The 21,476-nt window shown below is 40.0% G+C and overlaps 3 protein-coding genes across 3 annotated transcripts; 1 reads left to right on the top strand and 2 right to left on the bottom strand.

The window, feature by feature from the left end:
- Positions 1–106: 106 nt before the first annotated feature.
- Positions 107–1,130, top strand: LOC141657679 (uncharacterized). Its single transcript, XM_074464982.1, has one exon. The coding sequence runs from the start codon at positions 389–391 to the stop codon at positions 962–964; it is 576 nt and encodes a 191-aa protein (XP_074321083.1). The 5' UTR covers positions 107–388; the 3' UTR covers positions 965–1,130.
- Positions 1,131–3,863: 2,733 nt separating this feature from the next.
- On the bottom strand, positions 3,864–8,582 carry LOC141657676 (protein AGENET DOMAIN (AGD)-CONTAINING P1-like). Its single transcript, XM_074464978.1, has 3 exons — positions 7,977–8,582; positions 4,454–4,903; positions 3,864–4,132 (listed from the first exon to the last, which is right to left on the bottom strand). Exons 1-3 carry the CDS (start codon positions 8,430–8,432, stop codon positions 4,112–4,114), a joined length of 927 nt encoding a protein of 308 aa, XP_074321079.1. The 5' UTR covers positions 8,433–8,582; the 3' UTR covers positions 3,864–4,111.
- Positions 8,583–9,178: 596 nt separating this feature from the next.
- Positions 9,179–12,653, bottom strand: LOC141657674 (galactinol synthase 2-like). Its single transcript, XM_074464977.1, has 4 exons — positions 12,163–12,653; positions 11,038–11,361; positions 10,050–10,184; positions 9,179–9,715 (listed from the first exon to the last, which is right to left on the bottom strand). Exons 1-4 carry the CDS (start codon positions 12,499–12,501, stop codon positions 9,506–9,508), a joined length of 1,008 nt encoding a protein of 335 aa, XP_074321078.1. The 5' UTR covers positions 12,502–12,653; the 3' UTR covers positions 9,179–9,505.
- Positions 12,654–21,476: the final 8,823 nt, after the last annotated feature.

Here is a 21,476-nt window from a genome sequence, read left to right as displayed (position 1 = left end):
TTTGTAACACGTCAGAAACGAGAATTTGTGTACGAGTACAATATTAATGAGCGACTAACCAAGGCCATGTTATAAAAACGTAAAACTTAGTTGAACAAACCTGGCCGACAACTTTCCAAGAAATTAAGAGCTGAAAAAATTATACAATTCAAGAAGGGTAAGGTGATTGGCAAGTAGTTAGATAATAAATGACATCAGTAATAATGTAGGAACCGACCATCCCAATTCAAAGAGGACACCTACCAATTTGCCTTAAAACTTAAAGGGCATTTCCATATTGTTAGGCCTATAAAACCTCCACTCCCTAATCACTTCATTTCATACTTCTTCAGTCTTCACCTTAACTTTCCTACTGAAAAAAAAAAACCTCCGAAATCGTAATCAAACGATGTCGTCTTTGATCACGGAAGACATAAGGGCCAAAGCCACCGAGCTTTACCGAGGGAATGACGTGTGCATGGCTCAAGCTAGGAGGCTGTTCAAGGAAGTAGGTTTCCCAAACGGCCTCCTTCCACTACGAGATGTCGAGGAATGTGGTTACGTGGAGGACATCGGGTTTGTGTGGCTTAAGCAAAAGAAAGAAATCGAGCACAAGTTTGAAAAAATCGGTAAATGGGTTCGGTATGCACCTGAGGTCTCTGCCTATGTTGAAGAAGGCAAGATCAAGAAGCTTAATGGAGTGAAGGCCAAGGAGCTCATTGTTTGGGTTACAGTCAATGAGATCACGGTCGAGAGCCCTGAAAGCGACAAGATCATCTTTAAGAATAATGCAACCGGCGTCAAAAAAGTGTTCCCGAAAGACGCCTTTGTGGTTGAGATTAATGAGCCGGATGCTGTGAAAGTGGAGAAAAGGGTCGTGGGATCGGAAAAGGAAAAGGAAGTGGAGGTTAATGGAGTCGAGTCGAAGAAGAAGGAAGTTGATGCTATTGTTGCTCCTAAGGAAGTTGAAGTTAAGGAAGTTTAGTTTAGTCCATGACCTTAAAAGTATTATCTACAAGTAGGAGACTAAAGAGACTGTCTTCCAGTTTTAAGTCCTACTTATATTATTATGTCATGTTATGGAGAATCTTGTCTTCTAATTATGGTCAAATAATTCAGTATGATGTTCTAATTAAGAATATCTTGCTCTATCTTGTCTTCACTCAACACTCTTATTCCATGCTATCATCAAGTTTCTATGACTAATCTACTAATTCTAAATTTTACTGATCTTTCTGTTCTTCCCACATCGAATGCTATTTTTCGCAATTTTCCGAAAATATTTTCATACTCGACGAGCAAACCACTAAGGGGGTGTTTGGTTCACCAATTCTAGGTATAAGGTATGGGACCCATACCTTATGTTTGTTTCATGTTTTTTGTTTTTTGTATTTTGATACCCATACCGCAAACCATGAGGTATGGGTTTCTCATACCTAAGGGGGGAGGCGGGTAGGAGAATGATACCTTCGGCAGGTATCAAATACAAAGAGAGCATTAAATAGAAAAATGTGTAAATATCCCTATTTTTTAAATATTCATAAAATTATATTGTTTCTAAGACTTTTTTCCGGAAAAAATACAAAAAATGATTTTTTTCCCAACATGTTTAATATATTTAAGAACAAAAATATTATGATACTTAAAAAAAAAAAGTAACATACATAAAATAGAAATTATATAAAAGTTTTAACTAATTAATAAGTACATGAAATAAAGTTGAAAATTAATATATAAGTAAATAGTACAAAATTTCATCAATAAAATAAACATACAACATAATTTGATTCCTCATTCCGGAATTCAACCAAACACAAGGTATGAGGAATGGAGTTCCAAACCCATACCACCCATTCGTCGTCTATAAAGAGGCAGTTTCTCCCCTACAACGATAGAGAGGTGGTTTTCAAATGACCCACAATCGAAAAAGAGATAAACACATAGAAGTATAGAACATTCAGGGTTTACGAACCACTCTGATCACAAATTGAAAACGAATCCATATTCAAGTATTCAACATTATGAATCAAGAACAAGATGGGACTCATTTCCACAAATTCTCATTTGTGACGGACATATCCATCGCAAGCTTGCGACGGGTCAAATAGTACCCATGTGGGATAGATAAGACAAAAGGAGAATGCCTAGGGAGTAACAATCTGTTTTGTCGTATCTTACATGGGTAGTATTTGACCCGTCGTAAGCTTGTGACGAATATGCCCGTCACAAGAGGGACTTGCTGATTTATTTCACCTTACACTATTTAGAGTCATTTAAACGGATGAAAGACTGAACAAGATAGCACACTAATGGATATGACACATTAGCTAAAGTCATGGCTTAAGGACACACTCCTTCCAAGTCCTCTCCGTGGAACCGGAAAACAAAAAGAGTCGAAAAAACCCAAAAAGAGAAGATAACAGAAGAACTGTAGTTGTGTAAATAGTCAAGTAAAGAAGGCTAATCAAGAAATGGGTGCACACTTTAATTAGGCAGAGAAGATAGATAAACGTCACACCGTCGTACCCAACCAAGTTACCAAATAAAGATACAATGCATTTCCTAACTTCTTCAGAAGTCTTTTTCACACCTCGAAACATCATCTTCAAATTTCACTATCTCGAAATTAAGGAGTTATGAGAATACACTCTTATCATAACATTTTTTTCTATCAATCTAATGACATAAGTTTGATCATTTTCCACAAAACGTTTCATTTGTTTGTTAAATTGAGAGTGAAGCCACCGACTCATAAAGTGAAGTTACAGAAAAATGGAGGTAGGCCTTATTCTTTTGTCCGAAGCACACTTTGAACTAAACTTATAAGACCTAACCTGACCTGAACTGAATTTAAGTCCAAAAGAGCAGGGCCATAGTATTACTCTCGGACTCCCGGTTCAGAACCGAGATAGACGGTATTTCTCCATGACCAAGTACAAGACATTTCAAGTGACCCAAAAATGAAGACTGAATATAGAAAACAAGTAGATACAAAGAAAAATGCCGAAAATGCCAAACAAAGCCTTACACTACAGTATGTAACTGCTTACTGCAATTATATCAAAGAATGAGACAGTTGAGGTGAGAATTATATGTGCTTCATCCACCAACTGTTTTGGTTATGTACTATCATACTATGGGTACCCGAAATTTATTACTAAGACCTATAAACCATAACTATCCAACCACCATCTTGAATGAGCTCTCAGTATAGCATTCATTCATTCACATGAAGATGAGCACTTTCCGGAGTCCCGTCCAATCAAACTAGGATTCTAGGACTCGAATAAAACTCACTGGTTGGGATCGTACAGTCTCGCGTTATGAAAAGAGTTCAAGCTTAATTCTAATAAGCTTTGCAAAACCAACTCGACTAAACAACCCGACCCGAGACTTCATTTACGAATCCCAAATTGACCTGCTGCGAGACTTAACGCGGTCCAAACTTTGTTTGACCAATACTGACAAATTAAATGTTACACATCACATTTCAACATGTAAATAACAAAAAGTTTATAAACAGAACGTAAAATTGCAAGACTTGCACCTGACTGACCCTGACTCAGACAGTCAGACCCATAACCAATAACCATTGACCCCAAAGCGATCTAAGTGAATTGACCCATATGATAATACCCCACCTAAAAAATAAGTAGCCGGCCCAACCCAAACCAAAGTGTATCGTAGACCAGAACTGACCCGACTTGAATGACCAGTATGCTAGGCATAACTCAAGCTTGAAACATGTAGCTCCGAAACTGAGTAAAGTTTTATAGGTCTTCTTCGTTAACCAACTCGAGGGAGATTACCTCTTTGCACAATTTTATTTCCAATCAACAAGAATGTCATACTCTCATCATAAAAAGTTAAAAAGGACTGGAGAATACGTTTCAAATTTTCTTGAAATCACACATCATATTCTACAACACCAGACCCGTACGTTCGGTCATGTCACCACTCACCATTAATTAGGCGATAACTTTGAAACTCAGTAAACCACAAGAACAAGGACTACCTAACAATTAAAGCGATCAACCCTAGCATAGATAACGATAAAATCAAGATCGGGAAAATATGGTACAAATCTTACATACTCTTGAATCCGTCGGGGAATTCTTTAGCTAGACCATCTTCACTGGGTCAAATTTAATCCCTGAAACACCATGATTTTGATTATAATCAACAAATAGAAAACCAAGGGGTGAACAACAGAATAATAGATCAACTGTCTTACTTAATACTATTCCCTCCGTCCTAACCATTGTTCACCTTTTTTTATTATTTGTGAGCGGCAACTTAATCAAAGGTAAACAAATGATTGGGACGGAGGGAGTAAGTATATACAATAGAAGCTATCCAACTAATCCAAGTGTTGCAAAAGGCAAAAGCTCAATATCTATGACAGAAAACTTGGATGGATAGATTTATAATGCAACAAATTAATGATCTTAATCTGCAGAAATTTCGGTAATACCTCAGAAGCTACAACCCATTTCCCATTGGTCCAATCTTGATGCTTCCTTAGCTCTTCAGGCATAAACTCCATCTCTTCATTTGTGTTCTTGAAGTAGACTTTATATTTTGAGGGACCAAGGACTTCGGATATGATGCCGACCCACCATCCATCATTATAAAGAGCATCAACTTCATCATACTGCTTGAACGTGTCGACTGTTTCAGTATTTGGAGGACAAGGTCTAATGTGAAGGGCATCAACCTCTTCTCTCACATACTGTGTGTTATCTTCTGTTGTTAGATCCTTGTACTCAACAAGGAACTTGCCTTTCCCAAGAACCTCAATAACACTTGCAACAAACCAGGCACCCTCAAAGCCCTCTTCATCACTGCTCACTTCAACTCGGCTCCCTTTGCTGAAAACATTCTCTTCTTTGCAGTACATCATCCCTTCTGTTGGTTGGGTTTCCTGAGATAAAGTGTTAAGTTACAACATGCATGAGAAGACATATACCTAACAAAGTTTTCTATTATGGTTCAGCCAGATTTCTACCGTCAGTAGTAAATTTTGAACTTGTGTAAGAGAAAGACGTAAGCAAATGATGGAATCATCGCAAAACCGTTTTTAGACAGAGAAAAATATCAGCGATTGGATGATGCAATGCTGAAAAATAGAACGCATTTGACTGCCTTATTAGAAATCTCTATAAATAATTGTACGAACAATCTAAGCTGGTAAAGTTTGTAAACTCCATAAAATCACAAGGAATAGTCTTTTGCATTTTAACATAAACAAAATCTACATGCGTTGTAGTTTGTTATGACGGTCGGAACAATGCAACCATGTATGAGATAGTGTAAGAGACAAGAGTTATAAGATGTTAAACATAGGATCAAATCGAGATTCTGATAACAATGCTTAGTAGAAGTTATGCTCCTCCTCTCATATCCATTTGTTATGTGAATAACATTTGCGTATCTCTCAGCATGTTTCCGAACAAAAGTAAACCAGAGCCACGCATAGAATGGTACACATCTTAGCCTTTTCAAATCAGTGTCTGACCAAGTAAAATTTTGAGAAGCAGCGACTTAGAATGAAAGCAAATCTAAGCTCACCGATATTGTTCATAAACAGACTGCCTAAAGCAAGCCAAAGAGGAGACTGTGAACAATGTGACAATCATTTATCAAAGTTTGGAAAATGTCATGCTCAAGCAAGTTCCGAATGCAACTAGCTTGAAACAAGCTTCAGGTACAGTTAAAAGCGCTCCTGTTTAGGGATAGACAAGGTGAAATACGAGTTCAAACTTTTAAAGGATTGATACTGAGAATAATATTGGTGCCGATCATTTCACTTGCGTTTTACTATTGAAAAGACAGGGTGAAACAATATAAGATGCAGGGACTTTTCTTCATTTTATTCCTTCTAATATTAAACAACATTGCAGTCCTCACAGAAGAGTCTAAAGACTTGGCAGAATGTCAACTCATGTGTTGGAAAAATATTTATAGCTAGTGAAGAAAAACGAAGAGAGGAAAGTCAAAAAGAACCAGTGACTCAGTGAGTATTGCAAGTCAAAGACTCACAAAACAAGGAAATTCTGAAGATATAGTATATAAGCCATGTGAAACCATGGAAGTATCATGGCCGAAATCCTGAACGAGAGAACATATGTGATCATAAGAGAGCCTGGTGATCAAAGTCTCCTAATTTCTGAAAAGATGAAATTTAATGACAAAGGAAGATGTAGTCTCCAATCTCCATTATGGTATTAGTAATAAGGCAATTGTTAAATGTTATAGACGTGCCAAGTAACGTCAATTGTGGTTGGAAGTGCCCAGAGAATTAAATATCGGCCCATACGCGGAATATCGCTGATGCACGACATATGTCCCGATATGGAAAGGGTTCCGGTTTACTAATGTAAATGATATGTATAGGATATTTCCAAATAGCTAATATTTGGCCGATAAAGGGTACACAGCCATTATTTGGTCAAATGCCGTGTTACTTGGCAGATACAACCAATCCTAGACTGTATACAACCAATGACATAACTGATACTAGAACGATACAGGTGACATGACCCAAGCAAAGATTAGGGGTGATAAACCATATAAATGTCTCTGCCATCCTGATTCATGACTGTTAGTCCGTTACCATAACTGTGACTACTCCGTCAATCTTAATACCATGGAAGCGCCATAGATACAAGATTGAAGAGGAATCGAATTTGTTGAGGACAAGAAAGACCGAAGATTCAAGTAGGCTATTTGGCTTGAAAATGAACAAGTGGCACAAAAGACTGGATTTTATTCGGCCCCGTCTACACGGCAGTATTTATATGACTACGGGCCATGATGATGACACCATTGCATCTATTATCTATCTGATTTCAAATTTCTCACCCATGAGTTGTAATGGTAACGACGAATGAAGTGTGTCATAATTATCTAGGGCAAGGGGCACAATCAAGTGGGTGATAAAAAACAGAAAAAAATGTGAGATTGAGATTGTAAGGAAGTTAACATACACTTCAACCACAATTGACTTATCGGCCCAGAGAATTACTTATTATGAATCGGAGTTGTTGACATCTAGAAGCAATGTCATCATAATTAAGATGAATCCTTTTATTCCAAGTATACCGACAAATAGCTTAGGGAGCCATCTTCCAAACTTTGGTAATTCAGCCTTTTTCCGTCCTTCTATTCCAAGCAAAAGAACATCTTTATGTTGAACAAAATACAGGTTAATGAGATGTAAGGATAAGTGACCCAGTGCAATGTCACATGACCACAGGGTAAAACACCAAAAGTTGATCGATGATTGCTCATCTTCACCACACGAAAACCACCAACTAACCAAACTGAAACTACTACCCCTAAGAATGTCTATTGTTGGCTGGAAATGGACTAGTTGAGTGTTCATTTTTCACTCAACTGTATATGGTCATAACTCATAAATGATCAGCGGGTGTCGACTCCCCTTCCGACATAACTATGGTCCTCCGCTGCATGCAATTATGTTACCTTACTCTATTCCTTCTACTTCATTTCCTTCTAACTCCCCACATTTCTACTAACACAAGCTAAAAGTCACATATTTGATCATAACTTATCCCACAACAATTCTACTTATTCCAAAAGTATGAATTTGCGCAAAACAATATAGTTTAATTCACATAGAAACCAAACATTTAAAGCAAGCTCAAACCAAAAACATAAACAGTTCAATCTAACCCCCTAAACAATGTGAAAAAACATATATTCGACGTATTTTAACCAAAGGTAAACAAATGATAAGACGTTTGGGGAGTACAATCATCCAATTGCATGAGCAAACCAAGACCACAAACAGTTCAATCTAATCCCCTAAACAATGTGATTAAACATACATTCCCTCCATCCCAACTCCCAATCATCTATCTGACGTATTTTAACCAAAGGTAAACAAATGATTAAGACGGAACCGAGTAGAACCACCCAATTGCATGCAACAAAAAATCACAAATCAACAAAAAAAACTCAAACCCACATACCTCATCAAAAGAAGGAATCCAATTACCAGCATCCCATTCCCTATGCAACCTCAAATCAGAACCATTAAACTCAAATTGTTCATTAGTAGGCTTAAAATACACAATATATTTACAATCACCAAGAACTTGAGTAATAACACCTTCCCACCAACCATCATTATAATAAGCATCAACAATATCATCCAACAAAAACACTACATTATTATTACTTTCTTTTGGTTGTGTTGGTGTAATTTGAGACAAATCAACTTTTTCTCTTAAGGGTTTAATACCATCTTCAGCTAATAATGTTTCATATTCAACCAACACTTTTTTGGTTGTTTTTGTTGGTGGAGTTATTATTTTAGCAGAGAAGATTACTCCATGAAAACCCTCTTCATCTACTTTGATTTCTACTTTTGTGTTCTTTTTTAGTTGGAAATCTGCCATTTTTTTGGGGGGTATTTTGACATGCATAGAAAATTGAGTGAGAAGAGTTGAGGGAAGTTTGTGTTTGGTGAGTAAAGATATGGGAATCTTGGGATATTACTGGGATTCTAGGAATGAGAGTTGACCATCATGAATTGATAAGGGTAGAACTGTGGAAGAAGGAAACAAAGTGAAAGTGTTTTTTAAGGTACCCCATCTCGGTCAGGCGGCACGAGTCCGACATGGCACGGTGAAGAAAACGAGGTGGCCCGGGTCCGGCACAATAGGGTAAGTGGCGGGCCGTGACGCCAAAATTCCAAAAAATACGTGCCTAAGCACGGTCCGGCTCAAGGCATGATGGATTTAGGGATAAATAATTAAAAATCATTAAAAATACCCCAAACACGACAGGCGACACGAGTCCGACACGACTTGAAAACTACTACTCAACTACTACTACTCAACTCCAATTTGATTAGTATTGGGCCTTATTTCAAGATATCACTTTTGTTAAGAGGCCGCTACCTGGATGCATCTATCTGTACATGATGTTCACTAAATAGTAAATACTGGACTACTCGGGTGAATTTTTTTTTTCTTTTTTTCTTTTTCAAATGAGCGTATTATGGGTGAGAATCTAACTTCCAACTTCATGATTGAAATACTCGAGTAACTCCTATTCTCAACCAGTCAGCCAACTATATGTTTTATGTGATGTACAAAAATAGTCACATAATATGAGCCGGATCGTGTTTACAACAAAAACTATATGAAAATTCCTTATCTAAAACATAGGAATAATCCATATTTCTTTTATTTTCACCATCACATACAAATACAATAATCTACAAAGTGATAAATTTACATTTTTGCTTACAATTTCAACAAAAGAAAAGCAAAAAAGAAATTTTCTACTTCATAGTGCCTTAATATTTTACATACTAATATTATCTCTTCCTTTTCACCTTTGAGCTTAAAATACTGAATTTTAGCAGCTAGAGTACAAACTAGACCAAAAGACTTAAAACCACAATCACTTGCTTTAGAAAGTTGAACCACAATACTCTTTATGTGCTATATATGTGCTCTACAACAACCAGGCACCCAGACTTTAGGTTCCTCTAGGCTGCTGAAGGGGCGGTGATATATTCAAGTACACCTGCCTCGGAGAGCGCCGCCTTGAATGACTCTAACCGCGGTTGAAGCTCTGCCTCTGGCTTGTAATCAAGTGATTCATCGTCGAATATTTCAAACCATTTCTTCACTAACATTTTAATATCTTGACGGTCCATGTTCTCCTCCTTCCCGGTATATCTCCATGGCTTTGAACCCTGTAAAATAATTCGACAACCATACGTCATACACTCCATGGTTACCGAATTCGCTATGAATATGTCCATACCAATTCGCGATTCGCTCCTACAGAATGTGTTATATGTATTTTTAGTAAGCAACATGATAGAATTCGCTTTTAGCAATTCGCGATTCGCAGGGCACCGAGCGAATTCGGTAACCATGATACACTCACACGTAGTAGTAGGAACATATTCCCTGTCTTGATCAATTCTTTACCTTTTTCTATTCATCATAAGTTTAATCAAAGATAAACAAATGACAAATAAAGTATTAATTGGAACAAGAAAAGGAAGCGAAGATAGCACTTACGTTAGCACAATAGTGAACCACCTTAACTCGGTCTAAGTTGACGTTCTCGGGATGGCGCCATAACATGGCCAACACCAAGTTGTAGACATTTGGAATGGGCTTGTATATTTTCCTGAAGTACATGTTCAAAAAGTCCTACAAAAAGCCCAAACAACATAATTACTTTCTTTACTTTTCTTATAGAAAAATCAGCAACCACCACAACTCATAATACAAATTCTCATTTTAGACGGCGGTTAAATACTAACCCAATTGTATAAATAGGATAAGTGTCTTGTTCCTTTCTAACATTTTAGTTTTACCTTTACCCATTTTAACCTTAGGACAGATACTTCCGTCTTTAACACAAATCTTAATTTGTTTTGGTAACTTTGAACACAATTCTTAATTTCTGACACCTACAACAAACGCTGGCAACACAATGGTCTCCCCAACTTTGTCAAGGAGATTATTCTTATCTATATATTTCTACCACGTAGTGTATTACCGACTTATGTGTCGCCATATCGACTTATGTGTCGCCATATTTAGGTTGTGCCACCAAGAGTCGTCTAAACGATAATAATATTAAGAGTATATATCCTAAATTAATGAATACAATTTTATTACGATGTTAACTAACTAAATAGTTAATTGAATTTTATTCCCACACGTGAAATTTCAGCATATGGCCGAGAAGGACGGACACATGATCCGATCCGGTCACATGATATGATAGGACATTAAAATGTTAACTGAATCTCGATCATGAATTTACGAGATACTTCTTTCTCGTAAATTAAATCAACACATTTAACAAATGTTGTATTATCTACGCCGTATATATATTAATATATATGACTATCCAATACTGATACTCATTTCAAGTCATTTTCATGCGATAGTTCAAATTATGTGAAAACTCCGGCCTCTACTTCGTCAACAAGTATTGACGAAGATACATGAAATGAAATTAACTTGTAGATTTAGGATGGCAAATGAAGAATACCTGTTCAGCAAAAGGGGTAGGAGGGGTAATTTGGAGAGTATGAAGCATATCGCGATAAGTAGTAAGATTAGGCTCGTAGACGAACATGCCAGCGTTGAAGTACAGAGGAGGTTTTGGGCCCAATTCCTCTTCGGCCCAATGGACTTTATCCGGACATTGTTGGCAGTATCCGATTTTGTATTGAGGAGTATGACTCCATGTTTTCTCACAGAAACAGTCCATCACCGCGTAAAAGTATCCATTTGGCAGATCGAAGAGGTGGTCTATGTTGTCGTATACTTGTATGTCTCCGTCTAAGTATATCATCTTTGTATACTCTACAAACTGCAGTTAACAAAATAATATTATACGATTAATTAACTCGGTCGGTTGAAGGTTCTAGACTTCGTCTAAACATGATATGAATTAAGTACAGCTGGTGATGGATATGGTATTAATTTAAACACTAGTATATTAAGATCAACTCATTATCTGATGGCCTGGGATTATGAGGTATAGTCGACATTAGGTCTATGCGTAAATTGTGCTCCCCTTGCGGTTAATTTGAGCCCAAACTACAGTGGATAAAATTTAATTACTTTATTTATCTTAGTCATTTATTTACCTTTTATATTTTTAAAGATTTTTTAATTAAAAGTAGATAAATGACTGAGACGGAGAAAGTATAAGTTAGTATGAAATACTACACATAATACCCACATCTAAAATCAACGTTGTTCCATTAAATATTTCTATTAATTAGAGATCCAAATCATCAAGTTTTGACACAAAATCCTCAAAAATTCAATAGAAATAGAAATTAAAATTTCTATAATTTCCTGCCAATTTCAAATAATCAATCCTGATGTTAAAACTTTTTTATGCCACTCTTAGGCAAAGATATTTTGTCTACCTATCCTTATATAAAACCGTCTTACTTACACATGTCGCTTGACTGTAATAAGGGCGCCACCTCTCACATGTATTCTTAATTAAAGGGGTCCCCACTCATCCCATGTGAGAGGGTGGCGCCCAAATTAAATAAATATCCTCTGTGTTTAAATAATCATTTCTTTACTTTTAATTAAAAAACAAGTCACATAAATAAAAAAAATTAAACAAATGAGCGAGACGAAGGGGATATACCTCGAAAATACGGAGCTTAGAGTAATTGATAACATAATAAGCCATAGCAAATTGAGTCTGATTCTCAGGCGGATAAACAGGCTCAATCTCCCTCACAATACACCCTTGAGACACCAACACTCTCCTGTGTTCCTCAGGCACGTCGGGCAATACCGCTACCACCAAAGGGTAAGCAGACCGGACTTTCCTAAGTCCCTTAGCTAACCCAACCACGCCCTTGACGTAATCCCCGTTTCCGGCTAAAAACGTCACGTAGGCTCGAGTCTTAGCCATGGGCTTAGTTATTGGGCCTAGTGTTGGCTTGGTGGGTGCGATGATGTCTAGGTTTGGTGGTGCCATTTTTTGTGTGTGTGAAGGTGGTGCTCAAGTAGTCAAGTACGTATGTATGTTTAGTGTGAAGAAGCGTGTATTTGTGTGAGTTTTGAGAAAGGCTGTGTATGAAAGTGCGTGTGTTTTGTTGTGTATATGCGTGAATTGTGATTGTGTTTGGTGGAGTGAGTACGGTCCGAGGGGTTTTATTTATAGAGGTCTTGGTGTGTGACTGTGCGGCATAGAGAATTAATTTATCGGATGAAATCATGTTCTAGTACTACACTACTACCCTTTCAAATATGAGTTTGGTCTGGCTAAGAAGGGTCGCCAAATCTTAAGACGGTGAATTCTGTACACTCACAAAACAAAAGGGAGACAGGTGGGGACACCCCATGTGCCTCCCACTATCCTCTATTTGGGCATTTTGTCTCACAAAATGGTATCCGTCTACAACTTAAGACGGATAGTGCCCGTCTTAAGTAAGAATTTGTGTTCAAATATATGTGAAGTTTACTCTTTTACTCCCTCTGTCATGGTTATGTCATGGTTATTTGTTGTTTTTTATATATTGTGGTGTCTTAGTCAATTATTTTCCTTTCTATTTTAAGAATGAATTTGATGAGTAACTTGATTATTTACATTCAATTTGTTACACTTGTCATTTAATAATTGACTTTTTCCTCTTTTCTTGATCTTTGTGCCAAGATCAAAGGACAACAATTGACCGGACGGAGGAAGTATTATACTCCAATTCAATTGGCTCGAATTATCACTTTAAAATGTTGGTTCAAATAATCTAGCTTTTCACATGGTATTAGATTAGAGTTAAGGGTGACCAACAGGTCACGAATTCATAAGTTCAAATCTCATCACTTTAAGTTTTAAAATTGAGATAGTCTTCTTACACATAAAATGAGTAGTATTGAAATTAAGTATGACCTCTAACTTGACTCTATATCGTATTCTATGTATTAAATAAATAATAAAAAATGGATAATCCATTTTATTATACCCTTTGGATTTCATGATTACCTAATTTCATATAATCTTGTAAATAAGTAATAAAAAATTGATAATCCATTTATTATTCCCTTTGGATTTCATGATTACCAAATTTTATATTATCTTGTAAATAAATAATAAAAAATTGATAATCCATCATTTATTATACCCTTTGGATTTCATGATTACCTAATTTCATACAGTATGATTTTGTAAAAAAATTTGTATTTTATATATGATGAGAAAATAACTTCTTAAGTTGACTAGTAAAGAGGGGCAAATAAGATAATATAAAGAGAATAGAGAGGCATTTACTTTCGTTTTGAATCAATTTCTTCCTTATTTTATTTCGACCAAAAAATAATAAATTGTTTTTAGAAAAATTACTAATATGTCCTCCTAATAAGTTTCTTGTAAGATCAAAATACAATATCATGACTAAAAGTTGGGAAATTATTTCCAACAATGTAGTATACTCCATAATAATTCATTAAATGAACAAAATAAAACCGTAATGTAACAACCCAATTAACCAAAAGAAGCAATAGTCTTCTCTCCAAAAAGAAAAAAAACAAGAGAACCAATAGTCAACTAGTCAATATCAAAATCACTATAAGTACTACTCCCTCCATTCAACTCCACATTACACATATTCCTTTTTAGTCCATTCAACTCCACATTACACCTTTCCTTATTTGGTTGTACTTTTAATACTATAATACTATAATGTCACTTTTAAGGCCCACTTTTTCAACACAATACTAACACTTTCCATCCAATTGTTGTACTTTTATTACTATAATATACTTTTCTTAATATTTGTGCAAAAGTGATATATGCAATGTTGAGTTGAATGGAGGGAGTATCTACGTAAGAGTCACTTTAATTTAGAAGACAACAATCGGGAGGCATCTAGTAAAAGGAGTATATTCGTTTAAGGTTAGAGGGCAGCTCATGGAATAGTACAGTGTTGATGTCAAGCCCGGTTCTTCTGGGTTGGAATAAAGTGGAACTAAAATAAATGAAGTTGACATGGGCGGAATTGAGTTGAAGTCAATTAATTAAAATTGAATTGATTTGAAATTTGCTAAAATAAATAAAACTGAAATAAGTTGGGTTAAATTGAAGTGAGCTGAATAAGAACATTATGCCAAAAAAAAACAGGGCTTTATTCCCATGTCTATTACTCCGCGGTATCCATTACACATTGTTTAGTGGGAACGGGTGATGTGGATTTTTCTTCTTCTTTTTTTTTTTTTCCAAATGAACGCACTATACCGCGGTGAAATTGAAACACCTAATTCAAATGTGATATAAATGGCCTGTTTCTAAATCTATAAGAACAACTCAGTCATTTGATTCGTTACTCTTTGATCCACCAAACTCAAATAATATTCGTATTTCAGTAATTAATCACACAATATTTTATCGTAAAATAATCATACTACTATAGTAACCTTAATTATATGGAGTATAATTTATTTATGCAAGTTAATTACTACAATAATTTTTGTTATTGTACAATAACATTTGTCTAAGTTATTATGAAAATTTTATAAAGATCGACCTAGCTGCTGAAATGTAAAAGGAGCGTTTTACACGTAAATTTTCATATGCATGCTTACGCTAGATTATTCTGGTAGTAAATTAGAGCCATACCACTTCGCTTCCTAGTTTCGTGCACCGTCCAACTCCAGAAATTTCGTCGCATGCATGGTCGTATACGAGTCAATCCTCTTTAATTTTTCTTCCGAGATTGATCCAATACCTAATACCTTGTGTTCCGGGCGTAATTCCGGAGCAGATATTCGTTACCACCCGTTGCTTGTAGAATGATGTCTTTGAATTGAATCCTTCTTGTCTTTATCGTTCCTCTCGGCCTCTCCTGCAACAATGAACGAGGCGGGGCTTGGCTTTGTGCCCAAGTTCACTCCTCCGACGCTCAAGTCGGTAACTTAGGGGATAAGTTGTTCCTTGGCTAAATGTATATTGTAGAGAGAGAAGGAAGATTATACCAGATGAATAGTGTTTCTTAGGTTAAGTTGTGTGTGTTTTCCTCAATGAAGGTTGAGGAGTATTTATAGACTTTCACCTTTTGTCACGTAGTGGCCAAGTGGCCAAGTGGCTAGCAGGTGGAAAGACTGATCTACCCCTCGGCCGAGGGACCTATGGCAGGCCGGCGGGCCCTGCTGACTCACCGCCGAGGGGTCTTGTATGTGAGTACGCGGGTATGTGCCCGTACCGCAAGTTGCCATCCGAGACCAGGCCGACAGCCGATACGGGTCGATCGGCTAGGGTTTGTCTAAGCCGTTGACTTCTTTGTGGATATCTTTGACCTTGCTCAATATGTTGACTTGGTCAGCGGTGCAGAATATGCCCCATCAATTTGCCCCCAGCGTAGTCTATGCCGTGGTATGGGCTCCGATGTACTTTTGAGCGTATATTCTGCGCAAGTAATTTGTAAAAAAAATTTTCTGCATCGGCTTCTTCTGCGGCCGAGACCAGGGTTGAGAGTGCCGGTCTGGTCTTTTCTTAGGCCGTACCATATCCCCCCTCCGCATGGATGCGTGAAGGGCATCCGATGTGGAAAAGAAAGTGACGCTGGCCGAGACCAGGGTTGAGAGTGCCGGTTGTTTTTGATTGCCCCGCCGCGCCGCTTTTTAGTTTGGTTGATCATGTGGCCGGCGGAGAACGGATGCTTGGGAATTTGTTGAGGAAGGTGAATAGGCGGAGAGATACGAATGGGCGTGTTGAAGACGCTTGGTCACTGTTGCATTGATTGACGTTCGATTGTTTGTAACGATTGACATCCCGTGGTTGCATGTCCGACACGTGTCCGCACGCTGATTGGTTGACGCTTCATGGGGAACATTCTCGATTGGTCTTTCTTCATGGGCTTTTCCTATAAATAGGGCGATTATTCCGTGAAATTGGCCACCAATTTCATTCTCCAAAATTTTCTTCTCTCTAAACTTTCAAAGGCTTCTTTGTCTTCTATTTCTCAGAGTTGTTACTCCGGCGAGTGTTTTTCTTCAAGGTAAACAAACAAACTTCTTCACTTTTTATTTTGTTAAATAATTATTGCTATTATGTCTTCTGCTGACGCCGGGACTAGAACTTCTGCGGTGGGGGGTTCCCCGTCGCGTCTTGATGGGGAGGGGATACTAGACGCCATCCCGATAAGGTTTGGGGGCCCTAGGTCTCCTTCTCCCGTAGTCGATCCACCAATTTTGGAGGAACGGGAGGATGAGGGTGACGATGCTGATGAGGATGAGGGGACTCCTTCCGATGGTGGGAGGCTGTCTATCCCGGATCATGGCGAGCCCTGCACGACTGGTCTTGACCGTGCTTGGTCCCATAAGTTCGCCAGTTGTTCCGGCGAGACATTTTTCGGAGGCCATTTTTCCTTCGGTGAGGGGTACAAGATCGTTATCCCTAAGAAGGGTCAGGCGGTCTGTTGCCCTCCACCGGGTCACACCGGTGTATACATCAGGCACCTGGAGTATGGGCTACGGTTTCCTCTGAATAAATATGTCATGGCCATCATCAAAGCTATGAACGTCGCTGTGGCCCAACTACATCCGCTGGCCATGAGGACGATAGTTGGCTTTGTGTGGCTCTGTCTTTTTAGGGGGGAGGTTCCGACAGTCAACTTATTCCGCCGCCTTCATCATCTGCGGCCGTCAATCGCTGGTAAAGTGGGTTGGTATAGCGTGCAGGCGGAGCCAGGCTTCGTCTCCGTGTCCAAACTTACTTCTTGCAAAGACTGGCAACGGCGATGGGTGTATGTTCAAGTGCCGGAGGACTACCCCCTGCCCCGGTCTTTCCAGAGCCCTGTTTACTTGCGTTGTGAGAACCGGGAAGAGTATGAGGAGTGTACTTCCCGGGGTAAAGTTAAAATGGACGCTTCGATGGTCCCTCTTACTGAGGATGAGAAGCGGGCGATGCAGCTGTTTAATGCTGAGAAGGGATGGCTGCCCCCGACTCAGATTATTCTCCAGGATGAGCTGCTCTGCCACGTCGGCCTCATACCGGCCCTCAGCCAGGGTGAGTGGGGTCGGTGTGAGGCCCATCTTTGCCTGTTATGCTCTTGTTTCAGAGTTCTGTTTTACTTCTTCTATGTAACCTTTGTTTGATTTCTTGCAGACCGGTTTGGCCAGGATCTGTCTGAGAGGACCTTGGAGAGGTTGGGGCTTGACAAGGACAGGAAGGTCGTTAGACAGCATCCTACGGCTGACTTGCGTGATCGTAGACCGTCTCCCAACGAGCTCATGGATAAGGAGCTGAAGTCACTGGATCCGGCGGCGGCCCAGGCAAGGGTTCTCGGGGGCGTGCCAAAGAGAACAAAGAAAGCAGCGTCCAGGTTGGCGGCGGCGTCTGGGCCAGCTACCTCTTCGACCCCAGTGGTTCAGGAGCCTGTGGAGGTCATCGAAATCGCTGATGGGGCGGTGACCGTTGTTAAGGTCCTTTCTCCACCGAAGAAGAGAAAAGAGCCTCCGTCTGCTTCCATCGCTGCCGGGGAGAAGACTGACTCAGCCGGCCCTCGAACGAAGAGGGTCCAGACTGGTACGGATCTAACTTGTGGTTCGGATTTAGCTGGTTCGTTGGACATCCCAGACGACCGGCTTTTACGATGTGTCAATGCATGGTGACATGGATGCTCTGTGTAAATTTTTGTAGATCCTCCTTAAGCTGCCGCTCTCACCGAACGGCAAATAGGGAAGCGACTGAGAAGGCTATTGAGAAGCGGGTGTGAAATGTCATCGTTGACTCCCAACAAATTCTGCCTCCGAGCTTGTGGCAGAGGGTGTGAAATTGTATAAGAGGCTGGCGAAGTGGACCCAACAAGCCGGCTCCTACATCACGGAGCAGGAGAAAACCATGGCCCAAGCTGCGCCACTGATCGCGAAGCTTAAACTTTACCTCTCTGCCGCAAGGGGGGAAGCCGCGAAGGCTAAGCTGGATCTCTTCGCTGCCAAGAAGCGCGTGGAAGAAATTGAGAAGTTGCTAGCGGCCGAGAGGGCCAAGGTTGAGAAGGCGATGCCGCTATCGCCAAGATGATGGAGGAGCGGGACAGTACAAGGATGGTTATGACGCCGTGGTTGCCAAGGGGGAAAAGTGGAAGGATCTGTTCCACAACCGGGTGAGGCGCTCGGGACGCGCAGTGCCCTTGCTCAAAAAGAGAAGGATATTGCAATGCTTCAAGATGATCTTCTTCCTAAAATGTGTGCCCAATTCCGGGACCAGGCCGAGGAGGCGACCAAGGAGGCAATAAGAAGGCTCGTCCCCGAGGGCTCTTTCCCGTGTGATAAATTTGACCAGCTTTTGGACGAGATGGCTGATGCTGAGGCCAAGGCGGCCTATGATGCAAAGGTGAAGGAGGGTGACAGGCTAAAGGCACTTGAAAATGTCGAGCCCTCTTCTGTACCGGCCACCGAGGATGCTGCTGCTGCCGATGGAGGGCGGCAACAGGCATAGGGAGACGGGCGGTCGTCACCAGACTCACCCGGCGTCTCGGATAGCTTTAGCTGTTCGGGGGCCAATTATTGAGCCTTCTCTCCCTGCCATCTTTTGGCGCTTCAAATCCCAAGTCTGTAACCTTTTGTGTTTTGTTTTTTGTTTCCTAGCTTTTTGTAAAGCTTTGGTAGGTAGAGTTTAGGCTATCCTTATGGGGACGGTCGTCGTCTGTACTCTCCTTGCAATCATTTTCAATAAAGTTTTATCTTTTCGGTCCTCGGCTTGGCCGGGACTTTGATCACGAACCTTGACTTATTTTCTTGCGTTATTAATCGAGTGCCTTCGTTTTTACCGTCGGCATGGCCGAGTCAGTTAGAATGCATATCTCAACTGCGTAACGTCTTTATCATTTCTTTTAGCGTATCGGTCATTGTGTCCCCGTCGCTCTCGGCTAAGGCCGAGGTAATCGGGGTTATGGCTCGATAGCAATTCTTCTAGCGTATCGGTCATTGTGTCCCCGTCGCTCTCGGCTAAGGCCGAGGTAATCGGGGTTATGGCTCGATAGCAATTCTTCTAGCGTATCGGTCATTGTGTCCCCGTCGCTCTCGGCTAAGGCCGAGGTAATCGGGGTTATGGCTCGATAGCAATTCTTCTAGCGTATCGGTCATTGTGTCCCCGTCGCTCTCGGCTAAGGCCGAGGTAATCGGGGTTATGGCTCGATAGCAATTCTTCTCTTTGAGTGCCCGCCTGGTGGCAATTTTGTGGAGGGGACAAACTGTAACACCCCCATACTCCAAGTGCCTTACCAGGACCACTCAGGTATGGAGACATCACCATCTCGGTTGCCCGAGGTATGATAATCAAATAGACAAAATAGAAACAACATTTATTATAATAGTTTAATGAAAGAATACAACCCTCGAAACCAAACTGAAAGTGCAATACATTATTCAAACTGTCTGTTCTCAACTGAAATGTAAATAAAGACTAAACTACAGCGGAAGACTCTATCGTCATGTCGTGGCCATCCCTGACTATCAATTACCATCTCTATACCGCTCAATATCGCTCACCATCCCCGAATGGATCACCGCAGGTTTTACAAAACAACACCGGGTCAGTACTAATCACACAATCAATATAGACAACGGTAATAAGGCAAACAGACAATTTTGAACCGCACACACACACACACACACACCAACCAACCGTCTCAATCACCGATCGTCCTTTGGACCCATTACGCGAGTGGGGGACCGCAGCCGTTCCCACCTAAGCCCCGCTCATCGTACGAGCGATAACCTCAGTATCATTAATGTGCACATCCCTTCGTGGCGGGTTCCACGAAGGCGAAACTAGGGCGTGAGATCACTCCCGCAAGTGACCCCACTCGGTAGAGAACGCATCTCGAGAGCCATCAACAACCATAACCACATTCACAATCACAATCACAATCATATCAAATAACTAACTACAACACATCACCAATATCTCATTATGGGACTAATACGAGTAGAAATCCTACAGGAAAGCAAACACGCAGACGATCTAAACAATTTGTCTCAAAACGGCTCCTCTACGAACTCTCCTCCTATCATACATAACACATAAAGACTACCATTCAATTCCTACTCATAAAATCCCCAATTGCTAAATTAGGGTTTCAACTACCTTATCAAAACATTATAAAACTTATGTTAAAAGCTTACCCTCGACGCAAGGAATCCAACAACACGAAAAACAATGAGAATCGACCGTCTGAACTCCGGGAATCGTTAAGGATGCGATTAGGAAGAAGAAACTTGCTTTCTCTCTTAAACAAGTTTTAGGTTTTGGTAAAAGTGTTTTAAAACAAAGACAATTGGTTTAAATACCCTAATCGCATAATTAACAAAACCCGCGAAAACTCCCCGTAAAACCGAAGCGCTCGATCAGTACCCAAGGTACTCGATCGAGTACCCCTACTCGATCGAGTGCCGAGCTACTCGATCGAGTGCCCAACAGTCGAAACTATTTTATTCTCGCAACATATCCTTACTCGACAGAGTAAGGGCTACTCGATAGAGTACCCCCAAGACCATAAATACGGAGTATTACAGTCTTCCCTCCTTAAAAGGAACTTCGTCCCCGAAGTTCAAATCACAACAAAAACAAAGGTACTCCCTCAACATTCCCGACTCAACCATCAAACAAAAACATGATACAAACCCAAGCCAAGCATCCCGACACAACATATAAAAGGTGTATAGAACTCCTAAAAACTCTCGCGATCATCTCCTACCCCCCTAAAAGAAACAAGGTTACGTCCCCGTAACCATACATACCTGATCAAAAAGGAAAGGGTAGCGCTTTTTCATGATATCCTCGGCTTCCCATGTAGCTTCCTCGGTCTCGTGGTTAGACCACAGGATCTTAAGCAAAACTGTCTCACCACTCCTAGTCTTTCTAACTTTTCGGTCTAGGATCTGCTTAGGTACCTCAAGATATGATAAAGACTCATCCAGCTCTAAGCTCTCTGCCTCTAACACATGTGACGGGTCACT

Source organism: Silene latifolia, chromosome 5 (genome assembly GCF_048544455.1).
Source record: "Silene latifolia isolate original U9 population chromosome 5, ASM4854445v1, whole genome shotgun sequence".
In the NCBI taxonomy this organism is placed as follows: domain Eukaryota; kingdom Viridiplantae; phylum Streptophyta; class Magnoliopsida; order Caryophyllales; family Caryophyllaceae; genus Silene; species Silene latifolia.
This window is presented reverse-complemented; position numbering and strand designations above follow the sequence as displayed.